The sequence below is a fragment of the Dufourea novaeangliae genome, unplaced genomic scaffold (assembly GCF_001272555.1).
Source record: "Dufourea novaeangliae isolate 0120121106 unplaced genomic scaffold, ASM127255v1 scaffold7, whole genome shotgun sequence".
NCBI classification, from domain to species: Eukaryota; Metazoa; Arthropoda; class Insecta; order Hymenoptera; family Halictidae; genus Dufourea; species Dufourea novaeangliae.
Window position 1 is genome coordinate 1,630,422 of NW_015373896.1, and position 17,739 is coordinate 1,648,160.

The window sequence follows — 17,739 nt, forward strand, 5'->3', positions numbered from 1 at the left end:
GAACAAAGGCATTAGTTTCGGATGATGCTTTGTTTGAACGACAGTGGCATACTCACTCTTATGCGTTATTCTGTTAAAATTTCGAAGTGTCACTTTTCATGAATGTCACAGATATATATACGTAAAATATTTTATCAACAGTTATGATTAAAATATGTCCCTACTGCACAGTTTCAATAAATTCGTCCGTTATTCTGTTCGTAGATTGTTGAAATCCATTACTGTTTCTCATCCACGCTTGCTTTGTGTACTGCAGTGTACTGTGTACATGGATGATACCCATAAATAGAACTATATTGTTGTATTTTTGCAGAAGGTAATAGTAATTCTTAACGTATAAAAATCACAGAAAACTTGTTTATAAGGAAAATTTGACTGCGACAGCTTTTAGAGTATAGTCAGTTTAATAATACCATTGTCTTCTAGTGACATTACAAATCTCCCAGTGTATGGTTTTGAACTGTTGCATTCAGAAAAATATTCTTCCCTAACTAAAATCTAGAAACAATAATTTATCGTTTAAATTAAAAGACGATTATCATAACATATATGTATGTAGTGACATACATATGTTTGGAAAACTGTAATTACAAGTAAGAAAAATATTTAACATGCACCTTGTATATCATAAACAAAGAGAAATAAAAAATAAAAATACCTCAATGGTAATTAAATGGGCTTGCTATTAGTGGTTGTTTTAAGGAGTAGTGAATTTTCTATTTGTTACACAAATTCCGTGTATATTTACAAAATTAATGAAGTTAAAAGGTGGATTCAGGGCAGTCATGAAAATATTTTGTATCCTTTTTAATCTGCAAATGCATCGGTAAACATAAAAAGAAAAGTCGCGGAATTTAAAAATAATTAAATAAGGTACTAATGCATTTTTTAAAGGTTTCTGCAAGTTTTTTGTTGAAATTATTTCAAAAGTTTCCCCTAATGTTGATATTCTTAATTCTTAATTCTTTCGTAAAGGGTGCGCTACTATTGATTCATTAATGCCAAGCCATCTAGATGGCGGTCGCGATTTTTTGAGCGTTGAGTAACAACTCAGTATCTGCTTCGCGTTATCCGACATTAAAATGTTTGATTGGCATAATAAATATATAATAAACATTTTTTGCTTTGTTTTTCAGTAAATATGTCTAATATATTTTATGTGCGTAAATATTTGATCCTTTTCCCGCCTAATATGTAATTTCCGTCAATATGCGCACGCATATCGATTCATCCAATTATACGTATATCCTATTGAAGTGCAGTACCGTATGTATAAACTGAACTAGGAACAAATACTCATCTATATGATACAAGAACGATAAACTGTAATGTCAACTATTATGCAATTGTCAGTCAATGATATCAATATATAAAAGAATAACATTCCCGCGTAATTGTTTTAAGAACACATTTTGATCAATTTTCACGAGTTCCAGTTCCATGGAGAAATAAATTCTACATTTTATTACGCCTATATATAACCTTCTCATAGTACTTATTATAATACGAAATAAGGATGTTTTAAGGTATATGATCTGAACGTACCATTCAACAAGTATCTACAGTACAGAAAAATAATGAAAATTTATAGAAATCGGGGTATAAGTAAAACCGATACGTCAGTGTACTTCGAGGTGCACGCGATCTGCGTAAGAGCAGAGGGGGCTACAGGGTAGCGTGCATTGTTGTAGCGCGCAGTTGTCCGCCATTGCTAGGGAGTTAACTTCGGTACTAGGCTAGGCGAGGATCTCGGAGCTCGTCGCGTGCCCCCTCCCCCTTTTGTCGTGGAAAAAACTATTTAGTGATTTCGTGTTACGATTTTGGGTATTTTGAGATCCGGGCGATTTCCAATCGGCTTCGCGTTCGGAGGTGATGGAGAAGAAGAGGCACTCGACTATGATTACGACTCCAGAAACCGTGTACGACGTGAAACCGTTGCACACGAATTTCCTGACGCCGTCAGGACAGCGTCTTACCCCCACAGGGAAAATCAGCCATGCTAAAACACGAGTCTACACGCAGAGATATCGAAAAGAATGGGAACAGATGCCCGATTTTAAAGGTACCAGCCTGTTACCGTTCTATAGCAGTCTTTAAAATAACTCATCGCACCGATGTTAATGTCTGGCGACGTCCGTGAATCGTGCCACGCTGGATACTAGGCATATACATACTTATACGCCTATATGTTAATCGTATGCTTGCAATGTACGATCATTGTGGTCTTAAGCAATGATGCTTACACTCTGAACGACCAGTTAATTATTTTTAGAGAGCACGCCGTTTCGACGTCCTTCCATTACCGTTATTTGTTCGACTGTTGACAGATATTTTGCACAGTTTCGAACGTTTCGGAGTACATAATCGCAGGCTCCATACGTCGTGTTCTTGACGAAACGTGTATCATTGTTTTCTAGTTCATATTACCGATCTCCACAATAGTTGTACACGTAAGAAGTTCTACACCAATGATTTTGTGTTCTTTTCTCATCGGTAACCAAACGTATGTCAGTTTTCTTCCGAAAAGTTGTATAAGCTTACTACCGCCTTCAACACACGATGTGATCACCAAACACTGGTCGTTACATATCTAACCATATTACTAGCTTTAATAAGTTACCAGTAAACGTACTGCTGGGTAATTCGACAGTTTGTCGAGCAGATATCACCATACGGTAGAGAAACGCGTTTAGTGAAATGCCAGATTTCGGGATATTAGATCGCGGTTGTCCAAGAGAGAAGGAAATAGTGCCCGCGAAATTGCGAATTACTGAATACGTGTACAGGTGCATGAAAGTATGTCAACTGCGGTATGTTCACTGTTTACTTATACATCACTCGATTTATTTTATGTTCAGACGAAATGTGCTACTCGTTTACTTAATTACATTAGAGTGGATCACGTATCGAAGTAAAAGGAACTGTCTGGTAAAGCAAAAATGTAAATTATAGTTATGGAATCTCTAAATACAAGTAACACATTATTCTTTGTACTTTGAGGCACCTATTTTAACTCTTCTACCGGATTTTTATATGTAGAATTCAACCTTGTAATTGAATTCTAGTATCTAATATCTGAATCTTATTCTATGACATATTCTATAAATTATAGAAGATGTTCATCTATACTATTATCTATCTATTTATACTGTTAATAACAAAATGTGCAGCTTAGTAAAGTAGTAAAATATGTATCATGTGTTTTGTATTTAAACTGTATACATGGTGCAGTACATACGTGTTCATGTACAGTGAAACATTCTTTTGTAGGATGGTTGACATCCGTGCCTTTTCAACCAACTCGTGCTTATTGCTTGTATTGCAAGAAAAACCTGCATGCCCATCGACTTTCTTTACTGAAGCACACATGTACAATGAAACATCAGCGTGCAGCTTTATTGCACGAGGTAGAAGAAAAGAAGAAGGCTCTTGCCCAAAAGTTGAAGGGAGAGGAGGAAGTTGAAGTGGAGATTGGTGAAATTGAAGTTTGTATTATTTACTCTTATAAGTTCCTTTAAATAATCAATAAACATTTAAGAGCAACTTATGTTTATGCAGTAACATGATAATAAATATTTGGTGAAAATAAGTAAAAACATTTCTTTATCAGGCATCTGAATATGTGCAAGCGGAAGTAGAAGAGAACGACGAAGAAGTAGAGTATGTTGTTGAGAGATTAGAAACAGACGATGAACTAGATGAATCACAAATCAAAGATCCAAATGAAGATGTTAGTGGCGAAGCTAAGAAAGAAGAAGAAGAGGAAGAGGATGAAGATATACAAATGTCTATGGATGATGAAGAAGTTAAATATTCTATGAAAAAAATCAAACTAGAGAGAGCAGTAAGTTTTTCTGATTATAGTATTTTTTGTTAATTATTTACAGATTGGATTCAAGAACTTATATAATTCGAATTTTTGATTTTGTTAGCATAACTCTGAAGACCCTTTGGCAGAAGCAATGGATCATATGCAGAGTGAGTACTTGGAAGAAACAGAGAATCAAGAGGGTGTACACATGGATATGGCGGTAGAATCTGAAGATCAAAGCAATCCCGAAATTCAAGTTATGTCAGTCATTCATGATGGGGAAGACCCTGACAAAGAATCGCAGAAGGAGTCGCATGAAAATGGAAAAGCGATACGGAGAACTGAGAATAGAATGGATAGAAAATCTACAAAAGTATTGGTAAATGTACAGAATGAAATAGCGGTATGCTGCGACTCGTTGAACATAGCGCTTCATGTTACGTTTACCAATGATGTTTCAGCAAGACGAGAAACAACAAGGAGATTCCGGAGTAGTTATGACATGCCCGTTGCCTATTCTAGGTACAGCTTATCAAATAAATTCCTCAGTTGCATCTCCCTCTAATGCGATAGGAGTTCTACAACCCGTAAATACGATTCCGATCGCACCTGCACAGAGTAAAACGATTACTCTAACGTCGGGTGGCAAGACTCTAACTTTGACAGGTGGTACATTCCAACCTGGCACTCAGTATGTTCTGAGTAAGTTCAAGACAAAACTTTCTACATTGGTAATGGCTGACCGGAAAACTGCAATTGCAGCTAATGAAGAGGAAGATGCTTCCAAAGGCGTTTCCATAAGCAAGGACCAACAGATGGCTGTGGCGAGTACCAGTTACCAAAGTCTAAAGAAAGTACGTTAATTGCAACATTCACTTCGAGGGTCATTTTACTTTAATTTTCGAGCGATTTAAAAGTATACAGAATACGTCTTTGAAATGTTAAATTTTGTTTCCTTTGATTCTGTATTTTATTTGTCGTAGTTATGTATGGTTTCTTTCAGCATGTTCTTGTAAAGACAGTTAAATCTCCAGCTTCGAAAAAGCCTCGTATTTCTACGCACGTTGTGGATACCAGTAAAGGTCTACCAGTTGGAGGATTACAAGTCAGTTTATACAAACTTATGGATGGTCGATGGACATTTCTAAACGAAAGGTAGGGTTTAAATAAAACCGTTCTTAATATATTGGTAATCTTTACGATCTAAATATTGCATTATTAAAGAAATTGTTTCATTTTTCTAGCAATACTACACCAAACGGTCGATGCGTTGACTTGGTAGATAACATGAAAGTTAACTTTACCACTGGACGTTACAAGATTCATTTCGATGTTGACAAGTACTTCACACTACGGAGAATAGAAACCATGTATCCGTTCATTGAAATCGTTTTCGATGTAAAGGATCCTGCTGGACACTATCACATACCAGTTTTGTTGAGCCCATTCGGTTATTCCACTTACCGTGGTTCCGAAAGATGAATGCTAATGATAATTCAATGTTTGATTAATATTCTAAGGCGCGAATGCTGTGTTATAAAAATATCAAATTTCGTAAGAATAAACGTTTTTTATCGTGCAGAGTCTTTGAAACGAAGTAACACCACATCCTTGTTTTTACTTTAACTGTTCTTTGGAAATTATGCAATCTAGCTACCGACAGAACATACCGGTAATTGGAAAATAAAATCTTGATCGTTTAGGTTTCTAAATGAACGCGAGCACCTGTGGAAAATGTATATTTTATTTCGTACTTTATAAAAGTCATCGCGACGCGGTATATGTTAATTAATCGGTCAAGTAATTTTCAAACGCAATTACTCGCGTACTGTATAATTCTTTCGAGCGAAAGTACAACTCAATATGTGAATGGTAATTGGGCACAGTGTTTTGAAGAACTTTGGTAAATGAGTGAATGTGACAAAACAAAGGTGTATATAGCACCGACGATAATATGAGAAACGTTGATGTTCACGGACTGTGATAAGACGTATAACTGGTGGAAGGGATACGGAATTTCAGTGGCAATGTTCGCGAGACAAATAGTACTTTCAATCAACTATGTACGATTTAGTTTTTCCATACGTTTGCTTCCAATGGTGTAACTGCTGAAAATATTAAATTTTTTAGTCTTTCCTTCCTCGATATGACTCGTTTGAGAAATACAAAAGTAGGCGTCACGTCGACGAGCTTGAACGCTTAATAGCCTCTGTATTAGCGCGAAATGACGGTTCGTTGAAAAAAGGGGGGAACACTTGTTGATTCAATGAAGTTAATTTACCGGTTCGGTACGTCCACGGTTATCTAACGTATAACTTCCACCGATTGTACACCTTTCGCCGCAAGTGCACCGAGAAAAATTTCCCAAAACGATTTACCAACGACAGATCTTCCGTTTGGCACGAGCATCGCGCGTAGAAGGGGTTCTATTTTGGCGGAAGATAGCTTCTATCGACGTCTTTGTTCGGTGGAAGGTACGAGTCATCCTTCTTCGATCCTTTCGATCCTGACCCGGTTTGTCCGCCCCGACCATTGTTACCTCCTCCTGCCTGTGGCCCTGAAGGACGCGTAGATGGACCCAAGCCACCCGCCACGCCGGTGCCGAACTTGAAGCTCGCTCTATTCCCATTCTCGTCGGCCTCGTACCTTCGAAGGAACGTCGACTCGACAATTGTGTTTCTTTCAGGAAAATCAGAGAACGACCGCGAAAGGAATAATAGAGGCTCACTTGACGGAGATCGGAAGCCCCTCGGGACTTTTGTAGGCGAAGCTTCCCTTCACGACGCGCACCAGTTCGCCATCCACTTCCTTCAACGTCTCGGTTTCCTCTCTCTGCACCCCATCCTCCGTGTTCGCGGCACTGGGGATCGGTCGGTTACGGGCTTTGTTGTCCTCGAACGGCGTGTTCAGGATCAACCCACCGGAACCACGAGCGAACTGAGGTGCCTTTTGATCCGGGGACAGCTTTTCACCGACGCAAGGGCACGCGACCAGAGCCATCAGCCAGAGGATCTGGTGGAATAGGCAAGAAGCAATTCCCGGTATCATGTTCATCTACTCGAATTTGGTAACATTTCGTTTTTGCCAGCTTGTACTGTTCTATAATGTTTACATTAGGTCTGCCCCCCCCCCCCCCCCCAGTAGGATACCATCTTTGTTTCCGAATTCTCCCCTGTTTACAAGTGAATGGAAGAATATGGAAAGAAGGAAATTATTTTGACAAACTTGGAGCTTGTTAAATTGAGAATTACTAAGTTGTACGCGAATTTTACCATTACATACTTTCTGCGTATTTTTAGACCGCAAGAAATTTCAGAGTCTTTCTGTTCTTTTCCTGTTTCGGTAATAAGAATTACTTCGATTTGTTGCGCTCAAATTTACACTCGACCCATATAATAGGTGATTTTCGTTGAAAGGTTGTTTATTGCTATGGTTATCTAAGGGTGAAAATGGAACACGATTAATAAATGACGAATCTACCAACGAGTCGATAGGCACAGCGTGTCACGTTTTGTAATGTTTCCAGATTGAACCTCGAAGACGTAATAAGGCATTATGCATGGAACGATCCGATAGACATCGCAGAGAGAGTACGAGGCGCAGATGCGACGCATTCTCCATCATAACCTTAGCCACCGGTCTATTACGTGTCCCTGATTTACACACACGTAATTTTCCGAGAACGCTACGAAGCCAGCTGTGTTCATCGAAGATGGTCGGTTCTTTTCGAGGCTCGGTGACCTCTCGACCGACGCACGCGAGAATCGCCAGCCGTCGAAGATCTTTCCCGTGTTACCACGTACCCGCGACGGGTGAATCGAAAGGACACTTTCTACTTTATTGACCCTCCCGCGGCATCCACGTGAAATTACCACGAACGTCTATTAAATGCTGTCCCATGAACTGTCGTCGACCGTTTCGAATAGTTAAGAAATGATATACCTTTTTTTAGACAAAACACTTTGGCTAACCGATCTTCCAGTAACGATCACTCGAAATATCAGCGAAGAATGCACACAAGCCTGAACCACGTGTTTACTTTTCTGGAATAATCGTTTCTGCCTTATCACTTCATTATAAACGGGTTTCTAATTTGTGATTATTTGTTGACAAATTTAGCGTTTCTATTCCGCACAGTTTAGAGCTACAGGAAAAACTTACGCCACCGCCAGGTATGATTTGACTCGTAAATTTACTCGTACCTAAGAATACAAGCGTATTTACAATGTTTCAGAGTAAAAGAAGGACTATCTTTCTGACACAGGAAAAGCGACCCCTCGACTTGGATTGTGGCACAGAACGTTTCCTGAACAATCTACCCTCACTGAGTGTCACGTTAAAAATAAAAAACCTCGATCGAATGCTAGTCCAGGCTCTCCCTGGGTACACGTACCAACGATCGGGACACAATTCTCCGAGAGGTCATCGTCGCCATAGAGAATCGGTTACACTGACGACACTTGAAATGGCATCCCTCGAAACACACGCGTATTCCTCGACTCGCGGACGGTAATCACGATGGATTTCAGAAGCCGCCAACAAACATTCTGTGCTCGTTCGCTCACCGAGCTTTTATATACCCGATACTAGTCCGTTACCTGGAAGGACGACGACGACGGTTTTGTTCCCCCCTCTGATGGCGACCGATTCTCGCGAGGGATCGGAAAGACACGTCGCCCGCCTTGTCCCCTCGCCGAGAGCCCCGTTCCCCTAGATCTCATTTCTTTTCCCTCGGACGGTCTCTTTGTCTTCTTCCATCGAGAGGTATCTAGGAGTGTTTCATACACGGAATAATCTCCAAACATCGGCGACCATACATCAGGCAAGAATGGTAACCTTTTGTCACGTCAGGATTTCTCTCGAAGCGAACTACTTATGCATCCAACGTGCTTCGATCGTTTAGGTTTATAGAACTGGAGGTCCTCTGTAGAGTGATCGTTTTTAATAGCAATGCAAAATGTCTGAAGATTTTTGGGAACTGTTAAATGATAATATGTATATTAAGAAAATTGAAATTTCGCTGACGGGCGACTCTGAAATCGCAGACCTAGATCGGTAACGTCGACTTTGCGACGAAGCACGTTTCCATGAACGGGTCCCGATTCGTTCTCATCCACGATATGTATAAGGTAGAAATCCCACGGAAGACTCGACGAACGCATCGCGTACCATCTTGGGACCGCGAAGAACGGTCCCTATCGTTGCGTATCTTCGTGGATGTTGTGTGTTGGACGTGTTCGATGAATTACTCAGGACGCGATCTCGCGATCTCGGGAGCGCGCGATCGGCGTTCACATACGTATTCGTTCGCGATTATTTTCTTCTCCCAGCCGTTGGAAGACGGTTGGGATTTATCGCCATTCCGTTTGGCACGCGATCCAAAGGCCAACGTCGTTACGATGGATGAGATTTCGCTCGTTTAAGGGCACACGGGCAAACAATGCGATCTCTTGAACTGCTAATAGGATGCGTTTGCTCTTTCGAAGGTAGTAACCGAGTCACGTTGACATTTTACCCTTTTATTCCGTTCTTTCGTACCGAACCCATCGCATTCCGTAGCCCGGTAGCCGATCGAAGATCCCTTTCGACCCGGTTTCCGATCGATCTCGATCAACGATCGTGGTTACGGAGCCTCAGCTAACCGATGCAAACATCAAACATCGATTGTACCTTGAAGAAGTGCCATTCTTGTTACCCACGATTTTCCGTGGGACCAAGATTGTGCTTACACCTCTTGTTCTTACATGTATTAAAAAGAAATCCACCATTTTGCTTAATAAAGTAGTTAAACAAGTAGTGTCTTGCTTAATTAATATTTTATTTAAATTTAAAATAACGTTTAAATGTTTCGTATGGAAGAAAATGATTCAGACTGTTAGATACTACCCCATTGAAAAGTATCCTAACCACGACCTGGCCAACGTAACTGGAATAATGGAACCCATCCGCATGATACGGTCGTTGACGTTCCTCCACTTCCAGCTATTCCCTACTTCACAGGGGAATACCGATAAGAGAGACTGATCGTTCTCTGGAGTAGTTTAGCAGAAGCGTTTAAGCTCCTCGTCATTGTGACGAACAGGGGGAGAGGGCATAGGAGACGAAGTCAAAAGGGGTCGTTGTACTCTCTGTGACGATCGCTGGCGGAGGGCCAAGGGATCGATCGGAGAATGCAATCCCATTCAAAAGCCGCCTTCTTTGAATTCGGGACAATGTACCAGCGTGGTAGAGGCGTCGAGTGAACCCCTTGGATTACGTTCAAGACGTACGTAAGCTAATATTAGAGAAACATCGAGACTCTCTTCTGGACTCTAAATGTAGTACAGTCGTAGACTAAATAGTGATAGTTTCCGAGATTCTTCCTAAAGAATCTCACTACTCGTGACATTTCTTTTATTTCTCAAACAATTCGAGTACTTTTGAATACGAATAATTTATTCGAAGAATTCGAATTCTACTTCTATTCGAATGTTCGTAACATATGTTACTCGAAATCCATTGTCAGGGTGAAAATGAAATAGAAAACTTGTTGCTGCTCGCGAGTACACGAATCGATCGAGGGAATCCTTCTTCTGGCGATCCATGATAAACGATACTAACGTTTTACACGAAGTGGCAGACACGAGTCTGCAGGATTATAAGGTGTGTAATTGATTCCAGGAGACAGTCAGAAATAAAAGATGTCCGATCGTAACCTCTCTTTCGCGACGTATTCTGTCTACTTACACGCCGCAACCCCTGCTCGCGCGTCTCAATCTACGGCCTCTCGCCCATGCATCTTCCATCGAGCGGATCCACGGTCCCTCGTGTCTAGAGCCGATGCTGCGCGATACCGATCCTCCGTACGATGTAACGATTTCATAATCGAAACGGCTATCGTTCTTCCTCGAGACTGGAGACGAGAGAAAGGTATTTTCTCGTTCGTTTGCGACCGAGCATCCACGCGCTGAGTTATCGAGCGACAGCCGGCGTTATCGTACGAGACTCGATATTACGTGCTGTACGGTTTTCCACCGTGGACTTATCTGTCGTGATTTACACCTGACTTATCGAGGACGTGTACACACGCTGACCAAGATTCTCCTCCCGAGTAAACAAAAGAGAGGAAACAACAGGGAATAGAAACGCGACGGGTCGATTAGTCAAGGAGTAAACATCGACTTCGTGTATTCGTTACGAAAAACATTAAGTATTTTATACAGTAACTGGCCATATGTGGCTGAAACAAATATCATTGGCTTCAGAATTCTAAGCTCTATTACTGTGCTGAACTTCATTAAAAGGTCAGCGTTATATTGCCACCTTTGACTGCAAAAGAAACTTCTAAATATCGTTTTGGAAACTCTTCTGGTAAATTTGTTGCTAATCATTTTAGATTTACACTGCTTGTCGATCTAGAGGCTGGCTCATCGATTGTTTCTGCCGTTTCAGAAGCCCAATGATTTTTCGTATTATGAAATATCGAAAATTTAAGTTGGAAATTTATTTTGAACACACTTTCCATATTTTTTATGTATCTTAGACGTTTGTTACGTACGTTAATGTTGCATGCACGCATGACACGTTCATTTGCATTCAGCATAAAACAACGTATCTAGTCTTCGATGGTCAGGCACCCCCCTTGTTTTCCTTTCTCCATTGCGTGGTAAGTCGCGTGGGAAGGATTTCTCTCGAAATAAAGTAAACTTCGAATATTCGAATACGTGCGCTTTTACCGATTGCTCCGAGCGCGATTAACCGGTTCGAGATCAATTCTAGGGATAATGGAAGACCAAAGAAAAATTCTTTCTTAGTCAAAACTAAAGTGAACATTCAATAGGGTTGAACAAAAAATGCGATAAATTTTGATTCCAAAGAAAAGATTTTTCTTTTATGGACGTTAGTTTGTTAGCAAACACGAAAAAATAGGGAACAGAAAGTTTCGAAGACTCGAGAGATTTTAACGCCGCTAACCTGCACAAATAGTGTCCACGCAAATGCTTTGGATCGAAAATAATTGTTGCGCGTTTACCGTCGCTGGATCAGATTCCTGTTAACCTTTAAAGGACACGTGCTCGATATATCGACAGTTCGAAGATCTTGCAAAAGAGCAAATCGACGATTCATCGTGATCAGGCGGCTCATTCTCGATTTTTCTTTGCGATTGCAGGCTAAAAATATACACGGATATACAGAGAAAAAAAATAAAGTTCACTTGAAAGCTTGTTTATCTACTAATTACGTACCGATCATACCGATTCCAGTTGACGTAAAATATTATTTCCACTTTGAATTTCAATACTATAAGTAGTTTGAATATCAACAGATTTCCACAAGTCTTTTTATTATCACTTTCTTAGGAAATACCAAGCGAAAGAGTTGGACATGCCGCGTCTCTCTGCGTCTCTGCATGTTCTCATGCGTGTGTGGTGTGTATGTGTCTGTGCATGTCGTGTGACTGTCATGTACATTGGTACTTGATACGTATATATAGTTTCTTTTTCTTTTTTTTTTCTTCGAATACCGACGTTCCTTCGTGGATACACACACTAGCCAGGACGCGAGAGTAAATTATTCAGGATCTCTCCTATTACTTACAATTTTATATTACACTCTGCTCCTTAAACATACATTGCAACAGCGTACAACAAACGAAAGTATTAAAAAGAAATTTTATATTTCATTTTCCATCGAACTCCCCTTTGCTTGTCTCTGTAATTCATTCCATCCCCTCGGTTCCGCCACCAGCTATACCTCAGCATACCGTTTTTCGTTAAATATCTTTTGCCCCCATGGCGCGGATCTAGGAAAATACGCGGATATGTGTATTAAAAAAATACAGGCATTCGCGCAGGCAGACACACACGCACACAATACACATCACTAGACTGGGATTTTATGCATTTATAGATTCTAGAAATATAAAAGACAAAACATTCATCGAATGCAACGACTTTTCGATTTTGTTCTTAACCCAATAACATACTTAAGCGAAGATAGAAATTCTTGTTTAGATGTTCTTGTCTTCAAGAATGAATTTATAGAATTTTATTTTGCACAAAAATCCGCAGTCTACACATCACCGTCTCCACCAAACGTGCGAACCGATCGTTCTCGCTCGATGCAACTGTCGGACAATCAGGTCTTCACCTCGAGCATCGCCGGTGAACCTCGCTATGTTTACGAAAAATTTCAATTTGTACTTGAACCTTCGAAGTTAAACATACAAAAAAAATCTTGTTCGGTGTTTATTTCATACAGCGATTATATTCCATACGACACAGCTCGAGGGTCCAAGCGAGCGGTCTCCGATTCGCGCGGCGGATAAACACGATCCTTTAACCTTTTTTTTTTTTACACGTAATAATTATACGCGAGGCGAGACCGATCAACGGTTTTGACCCCCATCGACGAACAGCCATGCGTAAACGCGCGTGTTTGTTCCGCTATCTCTTCTCTAATCTCATCGATGCAGACACACACACACACTTGGCGGAATATCCATCGAAACGTTACGTACTCGCATACATACATACATACATACAAAGTTTAAATAGAAATAAAAACGGGTCAAGCTGCGAAAGGACACACACGTAGAAACGTAAATACGTGGTTCCGTAAATAAATTAAAGCGTCATCCAATTAAAAAAAGAAACGAACGTTCGCGGAACAAGTACAGTAAATTATCGATAAGTTTTCGTAGGGTCCTCGACAACTGAGTGTTCGAAAGACATCGCCAAGACTCATAGATGATTTACTGTAGTCGTCGAACGATCGTTCATACGCACCGATCGTGTCACGAATGTTTTTTTTTTTGCCTTTTATTTGTGCTCCAACAGCAATCTCGCTCGCAACTGCTCCCCGCGCGGATGCGTTCTCGCGCCAGAGATCGTCGACACAATTGTCACACAATACACGCTTTCGAAAAAATATCGCGATATTTACAGATTTCCGTGTGGGACGTTCGCGAGTGATCCTGAATTAGTTACTCAACGCGCTCTTTCGTGTTTTTCTGTCTCTTTATCTCCCACTCTCTCGAGGGAGTGCGAGAGAGGCGTAGAAAAAAGAACGGGCAACCAAAAAACATATACACGGATTCGCGTGTCGAAGTGAAGAAGCGATTAACGAGAGGATGATACACACACCGCCGAGAGAAAAGATACAGTAAATCCTCGACGAGTATTCGAAGGAATTTTTGGAATTCTGAAGCCAATGATACTTATTTCAGCCGCATACGGCTATTATTTTATGAAATATTTCATGTTCAGTACCGAAGAGCCTTCGAACATTCATCAAGAATTAACTATACACGGTTGTTTGATGCATTTGCTCGCGCGCGACAATAAAAATACGCCGGCTTTATTTCCGCTATATTCCTTCTCATTCGTCCACAATTAGTCTCATCTCACAATTCGTGTGTACAAGTAGTACTACCCCTTTGATTGGCGCAATGTGCTACACGCGATGGTTAAAAAATTGTTCATAAACGTTTGCATAGAAGAGGTTCGAGTGTTTCTGTTTTTTTTTTCTTAGTAAAAACGAGAATCTATCAACCTATCGTAGTATTATATCGATGTCCAACGAAGTGATAATAATTAGCTTTTCGTCATTTTTCTCTCGTATGAACCCCGGTAAAGTTTTAAACATGATTCTTCTCTCCTGGGGCGCCGTGAACCCCGCACGCACGTCCGACTTTCTTTCGCGTACACGCCCGTGTTAGTTCGTTCCGTTCATACATTCTTGAAACCACGATAATTTTGACAGTAATTAACCACAATAGTAAAAGCATATAAGCTATACAACTACCATTTTCTGTATCTACAATATAGTTTTATGTATATATATATATATATATATAATTTTTTTTCTTCTTCATTCTCTTCATTCATAGTCACTATGTACTTTATATGGACATTCCACTGTCTCTGAAAGGCTATCATCAAGAGGCTCGGGTGAAATTTCGCGTTCAGCTTATCCTCCGTTTCCGGGTCGTGTCGGTACAGTTCCAAGCGCGTTCCTAAGAATCTCCCCCCCTTTTCCTTATCCCTTTTCCATCGAACCAAATCGTCGGCGGTTGCCGCGAAATCATTCCAAATCCTCGCAGCAGCCATCCCTCTCGATATTTGTGACAAGACGAACCTTGAACAATCGAGAACTCGTCCCCGAGAAAGAGATCCACCGCGCGTCGCGCTCGATTAAAACGTTCCGATATGGGCGCGTGTCTCTTTCTCCCTCCACTTCGCTGCTGTTTTCACCCCGTTCGTTCCTTCGGGAAAACTGGTTACCCCAGACGAAGAGGGAATCGTGTATGGTCGTTCTTCCACGCGGTGACCGAGTGATCCTTTCGGAAAAACGGTGGTGAACACGCGAGGAGAACACCGTTTCTCGCCCGAAGAAAATCGTCGCGAAAATACCGTCCCCATTTCGACGACCCGAAGAACGATCATCGTCCGTCCGGTGGGCTCAGACATCCTTGCTCGGTCCGCTTCGCGCTCGTGGTGTCTTTCCCTTCCTATTACTGAAGAATACAACATTTGCATTTAGGCTTCTTCTTCAGGGTGACGTGTTCGACCTGCGAAGCGTCGCCTGGCCCCTGCGCTGTCATTCTGGCCACTTCCACGGTCGCTGTCCTCGACGACGCGGCAACCTGTGTGTATGCAACGACAAACCACACCGGTTATTGCCCAGAACGATGGTAGTCTATAATTTTACTATCGATTAAATTCAAAAATAAAGACATTTCCAAATTGGCCATAGTTTTGAACATTCGAACAGGAAATTCTTTAAAACAACTGCAAAATAAACTGGTTAAAAAATATATTTCTTATGTACTCTTATGTCTCCATTATAACCATCCACGAAGCTTATTTTGATCAGTTTCCTAGTTCACCAGTTATGCTTAGACTGCGGATTTTATGCATTATTTACAGGGCTCTATAAAATCAGTTATAACGAAACAGGAAATTCCTGCTTTTGTTCTTATCTTCATGAATTACTTCATAAAATGTGATTTTGCATAAAAATCCGCAGTCTAGTTATGATTTATTGAAAAAAAAAAAAAAAGGTTGACACTATATTTCAAACAGCTGTAGAATAAACAATTAAAAAAATTTTCGATAATCCTTCAAGATACGTTTATATGTATAGTCACTAAAGATTACACAATATCCAAGTGTCAAAAAAATCCGAAATGTTGTAAACAAAAGAAAAATGTCCGATTTCACGAGGAATGAACCGTCTATGAGTGGACATGTACCTTTTCGTTGACAGGCTGCTGACTGTTCGCGGTCGCGGATTTCATCGGGGTGCTATGGGCGTTCCCGTTCTCTTGGCCGGGCTTCGGCGACGAGTTCGCGTGTCGATTCGTCGCGTTCCCTGTGGACTTCAGCAGGGGGCTGGAACTCGAATCGTGGTCGAGGGTGCTCTGACCGTTTCCGACACCGGTTTCGCATCCTGGCAACGGCGGAGCGGTCTGACCGGGGGTCGGCGTGATGGGTTTCCCGCCTTTTATCAGCTCGACTATCTCGTCGGCCTCCCTCGAAAGGTCCCCGTCTGGTCTGAACGGATTATCCCAACCGCTGTCCGTGCTGCAAATTAATTTCTCCCATTAAAAGCTTCCCCCGTTTTCGTTCTTATCGTCGTTGCGTGTGTTTCGATCGATTCGGCAAAATTTCTGATATTCGAGTGAAAACCGAAAGAATATGTTTGCTTGCTACCTCTCGACCGTCGATCGTTCTTAATACAAAATCACTTGTTAACGGTATCGATTAATTAAGCCTTAAAGTATACATCTACATCTCGTGAATCTTCAATTCTCGCGAGAGCAATGGTCACAGGCGTTTAAGTATTCTTTTTTTTTTTTTTCGTGTATTTTCTAGCTCGGTAGTTACGATATCGCGTGATAAATTAGCCCCAATTATAATCGCCACTCCTAGTTAACCGTGACATTGGCCACGGTATCGCGTTGCACCTAATTGCAGACAATCTTCCTCTCCGCTCCCTGCTGTCACGCTGCACACGCGTATTCGTGTACATCAAACGAGCGGACGTAATCGTTTCACGGAACGAAGCGGGGGACTGTGTTCCGTGAATTCATCGAACCGACGAACTTACGACTGGTTGTTCCCCAAGATATAATTTATGGGACTGTTAACTGGTTACCAATTAAACTGTACACCATGTATAGATGGTGGCCCAAATATGGGCTAGCACTTTTACTTCAGGACTTATTGCCAAGCCTGTTGAAGATTTTCTAGACGTAACACTTCGATGGATGTAAAACATGTTTGCTTTATGACATGGGAGTTAGAATAAGCTTCTTTTCAGTCCTAGTTTCACAATATTCCTGGTATGGTGGAGCACCTAACATGAACCTATACTTTCGACTAATCCTTATTTAGACCCTAGCCTGTATTTCGACCACTTCTAATCGACTGTATTCGAGCTGTTTCGGTGTAACGAGACAAATAATATACTTGACGCAATTAATGGTGATAATAAGAGGCACAGCAGTAACAACAATAATAACTTTGTGTATAAGTACAATATAAACAACCTTTGCCAGGTGGTTCCATTAAAATAAACGGGGTTAAGAACATAATCCTTGCGAAGGACTGCCAGCGAGGCGTTCAAATTACTTATCCGAGCAACGACTCGCGATTAAAACGTACCCTCTTTGCTCGACGGTTCAGAAAACCAGCGAACATTAAACTTGACCTGTTTCTACTTCGTACCTGTTCTACTTAGTATGGAGGGGACTCTCAACTCATTGCCATTTTACTCCCCTATAGCCCCGACCATGGCAATATAGTTAGAGTCCACTGTACTTCCGCTAGGTTGTTAGACGAGAGAGTATGGTCTCGAGTACACTCGAAATTTCGATCGATCCCGTAACGTACACGTAGTTGGATATATTCTAGGACACCTTTTACCACATCGTTCATTATTCG

The 17,739-nt window shown here is 41.1% G+C and overlaps 3 protein-coding genes across 8 annotated transcripts in view; 1 reads left to right on the forward strand and 2 right to left on the reverse strand.

The window, feature by feature from the left end:
- Window positions 1–1,601: 1,601 nt before the first annotated feature.
- Window positions 1,602–5,362, forward strand: LOC107192996. Its single transcript, XM_015582366.1, has 7 exons — window positions 1,602–2,062; window positions 3,271–3,485; window positions 3,611–3,844; window positions 3,933–4,190; window positions 4,273–4,665; window positions 4,815–4,966; window positions 5,056–5,362. Exons 1-7 carry the CDS (start codon window positions 1,873–1,875, stop codon window positions 5,291–5,293), a joined length of 1,680 nt encoding a protein of 559 aa, XP_015437852.1. The 5' UTR covers window positions 1,602–1,872; the 3' UTR covers window positions 5,294–5,362.
- A 562-nt stretch (window positions 5,363–5,924) lies between these two features.
- On the reverse strand, window positions 5,925–12,069 carry LOC107192629. Of its 2 annotated transcripts, none has more exons than XM_015581944.1 (3): window positions 12,037–12,069; window positions 6,540–6,823; window positions 5,925–6,457 (listed from the first exon to the last, which is right to left on the reverse strand). In XM_015581944.1, the coding sequence occupies exons 2-3, from the start codon at window positions 6,809–6,811 to the stop codon at window positions 6,238–6,240; spliced, it is 492 nt and encodes a 163-aa protein (XP_015437430.1). In that variant the 5' UTR covers window positions 6,812–6,823; window positions 12,037–12,069; the 3' UTR covers window positions 5,925–6,237. The 2 variants fall into 2 exon arrangements, with proteins under 2 accessions (XP_015437430.1, XP_015437424.1); XM_015581938.1 differs by lacking the exon at window positions 12,037–12,069 and adding an exon at window positions 8,205–8,342.
- A 1,972-nt stretch (window positions 12,070–14,041) lies between these two features.
- The window catches only part of LOC107193377, a 52,673-nt gene continuing 48,975 nt past the window's right edge, over window positions 14,042–17,739 (reverse strand). For all 5 annotated transcript variants that reach the window (XM_015582814.1, XM_015582813.1, XM_015582815.1 and 2 more), the window contains 2 exons: window positions 16,047–16,377; window positions 14,042–15,437 (listed from right to left, as the gene is read on the reverse strand). In XM_015582814.1, coding sequence (XP_015438300.1) covers window positions 15,306–15,437; window positions 16,047–16,377 — 463 coding nt within the window. In that variant the 3' untranslated portion in view covers window positions 14,042–15,305. The remainder of the gene's footprint in view (window positions 15,438–16,046; window positions 16,378–17,739) is intronic.